Genomic DNA, 13966 nt, shown 5'->3' with positions numbered 1-13966 from the left:
GTAACTGTACAAACAAATCACAGAACAATTAAAAAAAAAATAGCCGTTATTTAAATGTGTATGATTTGAACATATTGTCTGTCTGTCTGTCTGTCTCACTCACTCTGTTTATCTGTCTGTCCATTTGTCAGTTGGTTTCTGTCTGTCTCTGTACATTTATCTGTCACTTATTTGTTTGTTTGTCTATCTTTTTTTCTATATCTCTGACATTGTCTAAGTATCTGTCAGTTTGTGTCTGTGTGTCTGAGTATCTGTCTCTTGTCTGTCTCTGTCATACAGTCTGTCTGTCTGTCTGTCTGTAACCTCAGCCTGTATGCATTTGTCTCTATTTCTTTTCTTTTTTAAATGGGTTAAACTCGTCAGTAGATTTCGTATTACTGATTTCTTTGTCATAATTCTTACAGTGCTGGATTGTTCCTTCCAACATGGTAAAAAAAAAGACATTTAGAGAACTGTGGGTTTAAACAGACACTAAGGAGGGACGTGTCCATGTTCACGCAGCATGCTAATGGGGCTCCACATTGTACAGAGGAATAAAGTGGAGTGGAGGAGAACTGAGGCTTTCACATGCAGATACACACCTTCACAAAGAGCCTCAGATGAGTGAGAGGATTCCTAAAACTGCTCTGGTGTTTACTCTCACTGCCCCTCTGCCCCTCACTGCCCCACTGTTTCACTGCTCATGTGTTCCTCAGTCCCTCACTTCCCATGTGTCCGTCTGTCCCTCACTGCCTCACTGTTTCTCTGCCCATGTGTCCCTCTGTCCCTCACTGCCCCTCTGTCTCTCTGTCCCTCACTGTCCCCCATTGACCCTCTGTCCCTCACTGCCCCTGTGTCCCTGTGTCTCACTGACCGTCGGTCTCACCGTCTCAGAGGAGGTCCGACATGTATCACCGTCCCTCTGTCTCAGTGTCTCTTTGGGAATCCAACAACCTGACACCAAATGCATGTACGTTTTAAAAGAAAAACCCAAAAAAACTTGGATCTGATTGTGAGTCTTATAAGAAGCGTTTGTTTTAGACTCCACCATCTTAACATCTCTTAACATCTGGCTACTTAACATCTGTCCAGGTCTCCAGTAACGTTTAAATCTCATTTAGCTCCGAGTCACAGTGTAATCATTACAGTCTGGACACACAGCAACTGTCTGGACCAGCTGCTCTACAGAACTGTCTCTGTTCCTCTCTTTCTCTCTCTCTCTCTCTCTCTCTCTCTCTCTCTCTCTCTCTCTCTCTCTCTTAATCTCTCTCTATCTTTTCTCTCTTTTATTATTCATTTACATTTATCATTTTTTATGTCTTACTTTTTTCCATTCTGTTCATTTTTCTTTCTCATTTCTTTGTTTTTCTGGTCTCTTTTACTTCCTTTTAGCTTTCTTTCGTTCTTTCTTGTATTTGTAGTCGAAAGGTCATTGTAAGTTTACTCCAAAATTATTGGCACCCTTGGTAAAAATTTGTTATTTAAAAGGCTCTGGAAAATTTTCAGACCGAATATTAGTTTTAAAATATCTCAAAAATCTTTGGCACTCTGTGTAAAAAAAAAACGACAACAAACAAATAAACAAAAAAAAAAACATGAGATGGATAAACACACCAATGTGAGAGAAATCTGAATTGAATTGAAGTAAATGAGTAAGAAAAATTTTTTATTGTTATGAAATAAAAATAGCCAGACTTTAAACCAGGCTCTGACTTCTGGCACTGACTTCACTGAATGTAATGGATCAAGTTTTTTGCTTTTTCAGCTCATTGTTTGTTGCTTTAGTTGTTGTACGGATCAGAACCGGACCTCGTCTTTAGGAGCACAGCGAGGGCTTTTTTATTGCAGCTTTTGTCTGATGATGTAATCGATGCTGCTGTTTAGAAAAATATCGATGTAACTCTCGCCGGACTCTCGACAGCTCGTGTCAGGACGTTGACAGTTCAGCTTTCCCAGACGAAGCCCTACATGATGTCATCCTCATGCTATTTAGGGCGACGTCTTTCATCTCGTGCTTCGTCAGCTGGAGCTTGCTTTCTGTCAAATAATCAGGTTAATTGATCCTTATCATAAGCTCGTGGTCTGGTTATAATTGTGTGTGTGTGTGTGTGTGTTTTCTAGCTCTCACTACAGTGTCCTGATTCCAGCTTTATGGAGTACTGAGGTGCAGGAGTGGGAGATCAACTGCATGAACAGTCTCATCCTGGAGGAGACTGATGAGGGTCATGATACAGGTACACACATGTGTGCGCACACACACACACACACACACACACACACACACACACACACACACATTTACATTTCCAGGATTTAGCAGATGCCCTTATCCAGAGTGACTTACGTGTTACACACACACACACACACACACACACACACACACTTACATTTCCAGCATTTAGCAGACGCCCTTATCCAGAGCGACTTACGTCTTACACACACACACACACACACACACACACACACACACACACACACACATTTACATTTCCAGCATTTAGCAGATGCCCTTATCCAGAGCGATTTACGTGTTACACACACACACACACACACACACACACACACACACACACTTACTTTCCAGCATTTAGCAGACGCCCTTATCCAGAGCGACTTACGTGTTACACACACACACACGCACACACACTTACTTTCCAGCATTTAGCAGATGCCCTTATCCAGAGCGACTTACGTCTTACACACACACACACACACACACACACACACACAGGCCTCAGTGTCACATTGATTAGTCTTTTTTCCACCACTGTATCATTATAATATCATATCATGTTACAGATCATTTGATATGGAAACTTTAAATTCAAATAAATATATTTTTTTTTGTAGTTTCTAGATTATTTATTTATTTGTTTGTTTGTTTGTTTGTTGATTTATTTATTTAAATGTCTGTTATTAGTAATACTTGTGTGAGAATGCAGTTTAGGTTGTTTGTTCTGTCCCACAGCATTTCCTCAGTGATCTTATCAGGTCTAGTTCAGACTCAGACCCAGTCTGAAGATTTTGGACCGTTTGTTGTGTGGTGTTCATTTTTTGTGGTCAGATTGTCTGCCAGACTCGGTGTTGTCCCCAGGAAAAGGTCCCGATTTAACGCTGAGGACAGAGGGGTTTTTATTCTCTTAACTCTTCGTTACTCACATGTAACGTCATCACTCTCTCTTTCACTTTCCTTGTTGCTGTGTGTCGTCCTGTGATTTTAAGTGTTTATCACTGTATGCTCTTCTCTGTCTGGCATCTGTGACTCAGGGCCTTTTACAATACGAGAAACTCCCAGAGGCGCCGTCTGGCTTCAGGGAATTGGTGTGTGTGTGTGTGTGTGTGAATTGGGGTGGTGGGTTGAGATGCAGAGGTGGGGGTGTTGTAAAGGTCTGGTGGGCCCTGGTGTAAACTTAATTGTTAGGTCTAGAACTGAGCTTTGTGTGTGTGTTTGGCTCCTGGGCAGAGACATGACTCATGTTGAATCATCCACCCTCTCCATCAATCTGCTAGTAGTGTAATAAGAACAAGCGCAGAGATCATGTCTCAGGCACACACACACACACACACACAAGCACCTGTTGAAGCACCACAGCTCAATTGAACAGTGCTCTTGTCCTTTGTTGAGCTCGAGAGCTGTGTGATGTTCAGTGCAGCTATCTTACTCTTGCGGAGAGTCCAGATGTTAGACAGGTGTGCGTGGTCAGGTGTGTGTGTGATCAGGTGTGCGTGGTCAGGTGTGCGTGGTCAGGTGTGTGTGTGATCAGGTGTGTGCGTGGTCAGGTGTGCGTGGTCAGGTGTGCGTGGTCAGGTGTGTGCGTGGTCAGGTGTGTGCGTGGTCAGGTGTGTGCGTGGTCAGGTGTGCGTGGTCAGGTGTGTGCGTGGTCAGGTGTGTGCGTGGTCAGGTTTGCGTGGTCAGGTGTGCGTGGTCAGGTGAGCGCGTGGTCAGGTGAGCGCGTGGTCAGGTGAGCGCGTGGTCAGGTGCGCGCGTGGTCAGGTGAGCGTGGTCAGGTGAGCGTGGTCAGGTGAGCGCGCGGTCAGGTGAGCGCGCGGTCAGGTGAGCGCGCGGTCAGGTGAGCGCGCGGTCAGGTGAGCGTGGTCAGGTGTGCGCGTGGTCTGGTGAGCGTGGTCAGGTGAGCGCGTGGTCTGGTGAGCGTGGTCTGGTGTGCGCGTGGTCTGGTGTGCGCGTGGTCTGGTGAGCGCGTGGTCTGGTGAGCGCGTGGTCTGGTGAGCGCGTGGTCTGGTGAGCGTGGTCAAGTGTGCGCCGGGTCGGGTGGGCGCGTGGTCAGGTGAGCGCGTGGTCTGGTGAGCGTGGTCTGGTGTGCGCGTGGTCTGGTGAGCGCGTGGTCTGGTGAGCGCGTGGTCTGGTGAGCGCGTGGTCTGGTGAGCGCGTGGTCTGGTGCGCCGGGTCGGGTGGGCGCCGGGTCGGGTGGGCGCCGGGTCGGGTGTGCGCATGGTCAGGTGTGTGTGGTTAGGTGTGCGGGTCTCTTCAGTCCTGACCTGAAATAAAAGGAAAGATGGAACACAGTAAAATATCAGTCTATGGAGAACATCATTAGTTTTATGGACAGATTAGTTATGTTTTCCCTTATGCTATAGCAGCTATAAACATTCATCCCTTCATCACAATATGAGTCGCTGTTTTAGCTGTTACTATGGAAACAATAACATATTACAGGGTATTCATTAAAAGTATTTATGTAGCTGGATTTAACAGTAAACACAAACACAACAGTTGTATTTATGTAGCTGGATTTAACAGTAAACACAAACACAACAGTTGTCCCAAAGCTGCTTTATAGAAGGATGTGGATTTTAATCCCAATGAGAGAACAGTGATGAGGGAAAAACCTGCTGAGGCGACATGAGGTACAAAAGCTCACACTGCTGTCTGTGATTATACACCATTAGGGTCTGATATCAGTAAACATCCTCCTGTTAAACTCAGTGCCACTCGGACCTGTTAGGTGTAGGGTTGGGTTCAGTTATCTCACAACCTCAGTGTGCAGGAGCCCCTCTCTCTCTCTCTCTCTCTCTCTCTCTCTCTCTCTCTCTCTCTCTCTCTCTCTAATATTCTCTCTCTCTCTCTCTCTCTCTCTCTCTCTCTCTCTCTCTCATTCTCTCACTTATATTCTCTCTCTCACATATTCTCTCATTCTCTCACTTTCTCTCTCTCGCTGCTTCTTTCTGTCCAGACTATCATTCTCTTTTTCTCTCTCTCACTCAGTCATATTCTCTCTCCCCCCTTCTTGCTTCTTCTCTCTATCCCCACTATCATTCTCTCTCTCTCTCTCTCCCTCTCTCTCTAGACTGCTAGAATGACTCAGCTTCTTGTCAGAGGCGACGTTGATGCCGCTGCGCTGTTACAAACCTCCCTTTGCGTTCAGCATGTAATGATTAATGCTTGGCAGGAAATTCCTGACTGAACTAAATGGTCTGTTCATTTTTCACTTCAGTTGTATGGCAACAAGAAAAGAAATAAAAGTAACAATAAAAAATAGTTGGTTTCAGTTTTATTGCTCTAATGTTTTATCTTCATATTAAGTAGCTCATTATAATGATTTAATCCTTCAGTTGTAAGTCTTGAGTGTTAATATAAATGTATAATTTTTAAAGACTGATGCGTTTTTATCCAGATAAAGTTAAATCAGAGCTTTCTGGATGTCAACGAAGCAAGTGAGTTCCTGCTATCACTTAGGGCTGGGCGATACGGCTGAAAACTGTATCACGATATCAGTGTTTCATATCGGTCGTTATCGATAATTATTGATATCTTTTATGATCCATTTAAAATAAGGACCAGGAGAAAAATATATTCCATTTAAACATTTTTATTTTGAACTTAACCTTCCTCTGATCAGAATCCCCTCAGTTATTAAGACAGAAATGTCAACAACCAGGAAAACTCAAATAATTATAATGTAAACAGGAGTCTGAAGTCACGATGAACATTAACTATTATCTCTTAACATTTAAGGTGCAAAATGAAAGAAAATGTAAGAAATGCTTAATAAAGTGTAATAAAATAGTGTAATAAGTTTTTTACAATTTCCTCGCTTGCTGCGTCTCGTTTTCTGCTTCAGTCGCCGGATACTGAAGAGGAACCCAGCAGACCAGCATGAGACAACGATATGGTTGGCTGTTAGCGTGTCACTCCCTACGTTGCTAGGTTACCAGAGAGCGAGTGCCTTTGTTAATGTAACCAAACTTGCTTCGCAACCTCTGTCTTCTCCCGACGAAGAATAAAAAATATCGAACGTTTTATCGAACACGTTTTTTATTGATATCGATCATGTGTCTATCGCGATACATATCGTTATCGTTTTATCGCCCAGCCCTACTATCACTTCCAATATAGCAGCTTTAAACTGTTGCTTTCTCACCAGCTTCTCTTTTACTCTTTCTGTGAGAAACATAACCTTCTCTGAACTTTGTGGAAAATGCTGGAACTTTGAAACCTAAGACAAATATCACATGAATACATGAAATAACCTGCTTACAAAACCCGTTGAATCTCTGCCATGTCGGGGATTATACTCGTTTTCTTTGTTAAATAAAATTGTAAAATATTTTGTAATATTTTCATATAGATTTGTTGTCCCATTGCCAGCATTATAGCATTTATTTTTAAAGATACTTCTTTTCTAATTTGTTTCATTATGTATATTTAAAAAAATAATAATTTTATTTGGATACCTCGTCGTATCGGTATGACGTGGTCACGTCTCCCGGTCCGAGCGACCTGCCGTACTGTACAAGTCATCCAGATATCTGAGCTGACACTAATGTACAGTACGGTGTACATAAAGCTCGGTGTTGGTTCAGCTTCCCACTCGGGAGCTTTACAGATCTGTTCATATGCAAAGACACTGTTAAACATTTTATTTCTAATTGTGCAGAATGGCCAGATCAGGACTTTTCTCTTCACTCTTCTGTCCCTGAGCAGCATTTTTGCTGAAGCCTCGTGTTTTTAGTAACTGGAGATTTCCCAGTGGACTCGCTTAATCAAATAACATCTCAGCGCATGTTCAGCAGATACAGCGTACAATCTGGGCCTGCTGCAGATTAGCACTTTCACAACCTTGAGTTCTGCAGGATGGGTCAGTTTGGGGAGGGAGGGAGGGAGGGAGTGAGAGAGAGAGAGAGAGAGAAATGGATAGATAGACATACAGAGAGAGAGAGAGAGAGAGAGAGAGAGAGAAATGGATAGATAGACAGACAGAAAGAGAGAGAGAGAAATGGATAGATAGACAGACAGAAAGAGAGAGAAATGGATAGATAGACAGAAAGAGAGAGAAATGGATAGACAGACAGAAAGAGAGAGAGAGAAATGGATAGACAGACAGAAAGAGAGTGTGTGAGAGATAGAGAGAGAGAAATGGATAGATAGGCAGACAGAAAGAGACAGAGAGAGAATCAGAGAGACAGACAGAGCATTTGAGAGAGTGAGACAGAAGGAGAGAGCAAGACAGAGAGAGAGAGGGAGAAATGGATAGATAGACAGACAGAAAGAGAGAGAGAGAAATGGATAGATACAGACAGAAAGAGAGAGAAATGGATAGATAGACAGAAAGAGAGAGAAATGGATAGACAGACAGAAAGAGAGAGAGAGAAATGGATAGACAGACAGAAAGAGAGTGTGTGAGAGATAGAGAGAGAGAAATGGATAGATAGGCAGACAGAAAGAGACAGAGAGAGAATCAGAGAGACAGACAGAGCATTTGAGAGAGTGAGACAGAAGGAGAGAGCAAGACAGAGAGAGAGAGGGAGAAATGGATAGATAGACAGACAGAAAGAGAGAGAGAGAAATGGATAGATAGACAGACAGAAAGAGAGAGAAATGGATAGATAGACAGAAAGAGAGAGAAATGGATAGACAGACAGAAAGAGAGAGAGAGAAATGGATAGACAGACAGAAAGAGAGTGTGAGAGATAGAGAGAGAGAAATGGATAGATAGGCAGACAGAAAGAGACAGAGAGAGAATCAGAGAGACAGACAGAGCATTTGAGAGAGTGAGACAGAAGGAGAGAGCAAGACAGAGAGAGAGAGGGAGAAATGGATAGATAGGCAGACAGAAAGAGAGAGAGAGAGACAGAGAGAGAGAGAATCAGAGAGACAGACAGAGCGTTTGAGAGAGAGAGTGAGACAGAAGGAGAGAGCAAGACAGAGAGAGAGAGAGAGAGAGAGAGAGAGAGAAAAGGACAGACAGAAAGAGAGCGAGTGAGACACTGAGACAGAAAGGGAGAAACGGAGAGACCAACAGAAGGAGGTAGGGATGTGGTAGCCTAGTGGTTAAGGTGTTGGGCTACCAATCGGAAGGTTGTGAGTTCGAATCCTACGTCCACCAGGCAGACACTACTGGGCCCCTGAGCAAGGCCCTTAACCCTCAATTGCTCAGTTGTATAAAAATGAGACTATCCTGTTATACAGGAAGGTCTTTGTGCTTTACAGCCTGAAAAATATCCCTGACCTTGTCATTCTTGCTGTTTTAAGATCATAACGAGGAAGATAATGGAAATAATGGAAATTCTTCAGGGGGATCATGTGGACCCTGTAGCTCATGTGGACCCTGTAGATCATGTGGACCCTGTAGATCGTGTGGACCCTGTAGATCGTGTGGACCCTGTAGATCGTGTGGACCCTGTAGATCGTGTGGACCGTGTAGATCGTGTGGACCGTGTAGATCGTGTGGACCGTGTAGCTCATGTGGACCATGTAGCTCATGTGGACCCTGTAGCTCATGTGGACCCTGTAGATCATGTGGACCCTGTAGATCATGTGGACCGTGTAGCTCATGTGGACCGTGTAGCTCATGTGGACCCTGTAGATCATGTGGACCCTGTAGATCATGTGGACAATGTAGATCATGTGGACAATGTAGCTCATGTGGACCCTGTAGATCATGTGGACCCTGTAGATCATGTGGACCCTGTAGCTCATGTGGACCCTGTAGCTCATGTGGACCCTGTAGATCATGTGGACCCTGTAGATCATGTGGACCCTGTAGATCATGTGGACCCTGTAGATCATGTGGACCCTGAGCTGTCCTGCCTTTGTCACATGCCCTAAGTGGCATGAGATTTTTACATCCGCTCATAAACCACGATGAGGTCTTTTCTAGACCACGTGGGCTAACGGCTGTGTTTAGCATCTGTTTGTGGAAGACGATTGAACACGTGCTAGAAAAAATACACAAAAATCCAAGAATTTCAGCCAAGTTTTGGTCAATTTGGCCTAAACAATAGATTTGAAAAAAGCAAAATGTAAAAATGTGACTTTCAGCTTCGATAAGAAAACACTGCTCTCCGTTTTCACCATTTACATCAGGCCACATGAACTCGTCTCGGCGAATCGGATATCGATCCGATCTTTCTATTCCCGCCCAAAATGCAAATATATTTTACTTCATTTCCGGGGTAACTGAAATGGAGCACGCTTTGGTGTCTGTGGTTTTCAGAATGCAATCAAAAAGAAAAAACTCGTTACGACGGTTATGCTACAAAAAACTGCATTTACTTAACAGTGGTGCTCGCGAGTCACCTGCCAGTGATGTACTTCCGTTTGGGAGGAGTATAGTGCTGACGTATGTGGCTTGAACAACCACATGCATTTACACCTGTCCAGTTTCATCTGAAACGCGTCCCAGACCACCTCCTGGAGGGGTTTGAGCGATCGGATTTATATCCGTCTCCAAAACGTTTCGGAGGGCATTTAGACCTGGTCTTTTTACCATCGGATAGCTATCAGATCACAGAAAACGCATGAAGTGACCAGGTGTAAAAAAACCCATTAGATGACTGGATCAGAGCTTGTGTGGTGTTCCTCAGGGGTTTGTACCTCAACCAGAACAAACCTGAGGCAGGAGCTTGAGGCTCATCAGTGTACTGGGAGAGAGAAGGCCAGCACGTCTGATCAGATCCCACTAGAAAAGAGCCGAACAAGTGAATGCTGGCTCTGATAGACAGGCGTCAGGACACACCGTGTGTACATGGAGCTGCGTATCTGCAGACTGCTCAGAGAGATTTGTAATAAATAGAAATAAAGTAAGCGTCGGTGCCCGAGATGGAAAAGAAATAAAACACGTCTGCATGTCCGGGGGTCCTGTTACAGAGTAAACAATAAACAGTGGTTTATTTTATTTTATTTAAAAAAATGTTTCAATCTTTTACTCAAATTAGCGATGACTTTTTTTGATACCTTTTGTAAATATTAAATTGTAATTATTATAATAATAATAAAACCTTTCTAGAGCTTTCTGTGTCTGTGACACGTTCGTCGCTTCGTTTCGTTCTGCTTGTCCTATCGATCCGCTTTTGTTCCGGTTCTACGGATTATTTTCCAGTCGGTATTGGCGCAGTCAGCGTTTCGTTCCCACACCGCCGACTCTCGGTCCACCCTGCACCGCTTCCTCGCTCGCTCTTGTCCCTTGTTTGTAACGAGATACGATCGGAATGTTCGTGTCCGCGTTTATATTTCCGTCATTTAGAGGACGTTTTAATGCGGAGGCTGATATTATTGTACTATAAATATTTTAGTCCACCTGGAAAATATTTCCTAATAGCTTCGACCTGTGATCTCACCACGGCCGTGTGATCAACAACTCCGGTAATGATCATTTTACACGAGTTACACCTTCAGAAGCTGCACTTGAGTGAACGTGGTGTTTTTCTGACAGAATTCGGATTTTTAAAATTTTTTATGTCGTTTTTTTTCTGCTTTTCATTCTCTCGTTATTCAAACACTAAATGTTATCGTATCTAGGTGATGGTGATGACTTTTTATGGTTAAAACATGTTTCAAGCCTTGTGTTTAGGATCTTGGATCTTTTTTTTTGTGTTTGTTTTTATTCTGAAACTGACAGTCGGGGGGGGGCACGGTGGCTTAGTGGTTAGCACGTTTGCCTCACACCTCCAGGGTTGGGGGTTCGATTCCCACCTCCGCCTTGTGTGTGTGGAGTTTGCATGTTCTCCCCGTGTCTCGGGGGTTTCCTCCGGGTACTCCGGTTTCCTCCCCCGGTCCAAAGACATGCATGGTAGGTTGATTGGCATCTCTGGAAAATTGTCTGGTGTGTGTGTGTGTGTGTGTGTGTGTGTGTGTGTGTGTGTGTGCCCTGTGATGGGTTGGCACTCCGTCCAGTGTGTATCCTGCCTCGATGCCTGATGACGCCTGAGATAGGCACAGGCTCCCCGTGACCCGAGAAGTTCGGATAAGTGGTAGAAAATGAATTTTTTTTATTGTTTTTATGTCAAATTCTTAAAATTAGAGCTATAAATTTTTAAACTTTGAATAAACACAATCTTGGTACAGTTTCTTTGCACACACACACACACACACACACACACACACACACACACACACACACACACACACACACACACACACACTTAAGTCTGGTTTTTAATTATCTGTATTTTCCCCCATCTTTTATCTATCTATCTATCTATCTATCTATCTATCTATCTATCTATCTATCTATCTATCTATCTATCTATCTATCTATCTATCTATCTATCTATCTATCTATCTATATCTTTATTTATTTTGTGTTCTCCAAATCTTTTATTATTTTATTAAAATAAAATAAGAATTTTTAAATATTTAAAATAAAATAAGATAAAAGCGATTTTATTTTACACTTCCTCCAGGTCTTTATACAGGTTTTTAACCCTTTCCTGTTTGAATGTGCTATAATCTAATAAGAGCACATACATTTTTATTTTTTTTTACAATTTTTAAGCACACAACAGACCAGATGTTTGGGGACTTGCACCAATCACGTAATGAGTATAAACATCCAGACTTTTAAGAATGTCACAGGATGTGGAATCATGTCTCTGTAATAAGTCGATTGTATTACAGTAACTCTAATATTCGTTAGATTAAAGCGTGATGAAACATTTAGTAATTCTCTGATGCTCACCTTTCGGGTTCGTCGGGTTCACTGATACCGCTGCTGGTGCTTAAGCTCTTTAAACGCATTTAGTTCACAGCGCAGTGATAAACGTAGCACTTAGGCTACTATTATGTACGATAACAAATCTCAAACGATAAAGCTTCCACTTGGACTCGCTTACGTTTAAGCTCGTTATCTAGTGAGGGTTCGTGTTCACAGGGATGTTAAACAAACTACTACTTTAATGCATCTACAATTACGTGATGCCGTCGCTGTACTTTGAAGCCAGGGGAATTATTTAAAATCCTTGTAAAATATTTCTAGTAGTTTAATCCAACCAAAAAAAAAAGTGTTGTTGAATGCTGGATTCTGATTGGACAGGAGGTATGACAGTAAGTCCAGCTGTAAGTCAAGTCTTTGCTCAGTTTGATTCTCTATCTATTTAAAGTTGCTTGAATATTTTTGGACCTTATCGAAATTTCTGATGCAAGTTGTTTGTAAAAAAAAAACAAAAAAACTTTAACTCAATGAAGCGATTCGGAAGGAGTCTCCGGTGTCGGCACGTATCGTAGCATCGGTTTGTGTTCTGTTTGTTGTGGTGTTATGTAAATAACTTTACAGCTGCTCTAATGTAAGTGATATCAGGAAACCGTTTCAATTATTCGATATTCAATTCGGATTTATTTCTGTAGCGCTTTTAAGGACGGACTTTGTCTCGAAGCAGCTTTACAGAACATAAGAGAGAGCGTACAAAAAGTATGAGATTAATATCACGGACAAGCCCGATGCGACCGAGGTCACTGTTTCGCGGAAAATTTCTCTTGTGCAATTTTACCTCAGGACGTCTGTAATATAATTGGCCAATTCGCACAGGACAAGACATCCCAGTAAAACTAGCAGAAGTGGGAGGGGTAACTTGCTTTACGCACCACAGTAACCTCCTTGTTATCACGTGCGTAAACAGACAACATGGCTCCTCCATGCTTGCAAAACGCGTCAAAAACTACTTTTAAACAGGAAATGATGGAATTTTACCGTACATATTTACAGCAGGTCTATTCGGACGGGATTAGTATTACCTGAGGTCATTTTTCCGGACCTTTTTACAGAAGGTAAAAGTCGCCGTAATCTTTACTGACGTTGCACTATTCGGACGGGATTAGTTCTATGTGGGGACGTGGAGTAATGCAATTTTACCTCAGGACGTCTGTAATATTAATTGGCCAATTCGCACGGGACAAGACATCTCAGTAAAACTAGCAGAAGTGGGAGGGGTAACTCGCTTTACGCACCACAGTAACCTCCTTATCGTCATGTGCGTATGACGTTGCTTCCTGTTTCATGCGCCTCCATGCTTGCAAAACGCGCCAAAAACTACTTTTAAACAGGAAATGCCGGAATTTTACCGTACATATTTACAGCGGGTCTATTCGGACGGGATCAGTATTACCTGAGGTAATTTTTCCGGACCTTTTTACAGAAGGTAAAAGTCGCCGTAATCTTTACTGACATTGTCCGTAATGATTACCGAGATGGCACATTCGGACGGGACTAAAATCACCGAGAAGCTCTGGTAATAATTACTTTACCCCCACGTCCCCACGTAGAACTAATCCCGTCCGAATAGTGCTGTAGGTGGAAGAGGAAGAAACCTTGAGAGGAACCAGACGCAAAAGTGAACCTCATCCTCATTCGGGTGACACTGTTGGGTGTGATTATAAACTGTTATAAACACCAGAGAGTGTTGTTATGAATACTGTCCTTTCTACAGTCAGATACAGACTGATAATTGTGCATTGATGAGGAGGTTGTTGTCCTATAAGACCACATGGAGTTGGCATCTTCTCTTTAGAAGGTCTGAAATCTTCAGGAAGCGGAACACAACAATCTCTGATCTTGAATCGATTCATAAAATTCTTATCGTCTCAGATTTCTGTGGAATCAGAGGAAGGAATCAGGCCAGGCCGCATCGCTCCACGCCATCTTTGATTATTTTCCTATAACACTATATACTACAAGCGGTATAAAATACATGCATGAAAATCTTTATATCGACGTGGACGCATTGTGGGACTTGATTTACTAGATCAGACACA

The 13966-nt window shown here is 42.9% G+C and overlaps 1 protein-coding gene across 1 annotated transcript in view; it reads left to right on the top strand.

The window, feature by feature from the left end:
- si:ch211-266k8.4 overlaps positions 1 to 13966 on the top strand; it is a 57018-nt gene that overhangs the window by 9160 nt on the left and 33892 nt on the right. The window contains exon 10 of the mRNA XM_027135895.2: positions 2101 to 2213. Coding sequence (XP_026991696.2) covers positions 2101 to 2213 — 113 coding nt within the window. The remainder of the gene's footprint in view (positions 1 to 2100; positions 2214 to 13966) is intronic.

Source organism: Tachysurus fulvidraco, chromosome 17, assembly GCF_022655615.1.
Source record: "Tachysurus fulvidraco isolate hzauxx_2018 chromosome 17, HZAU_PFXX_2.0, whole genome shotgun sequence".
NCBI classification, from domain to species: Eukaryota; Metazoa; Chordata; class Actinopteri; order Siluriformes; family Bagridae; genus Tachysurus; species Tachysurus fulvidraco.
The sequence above is the reverse complement of the archived record's forward strand: the minus strand, read 5'-3'. Positions and strand labels throughout refer to the sequence as shown.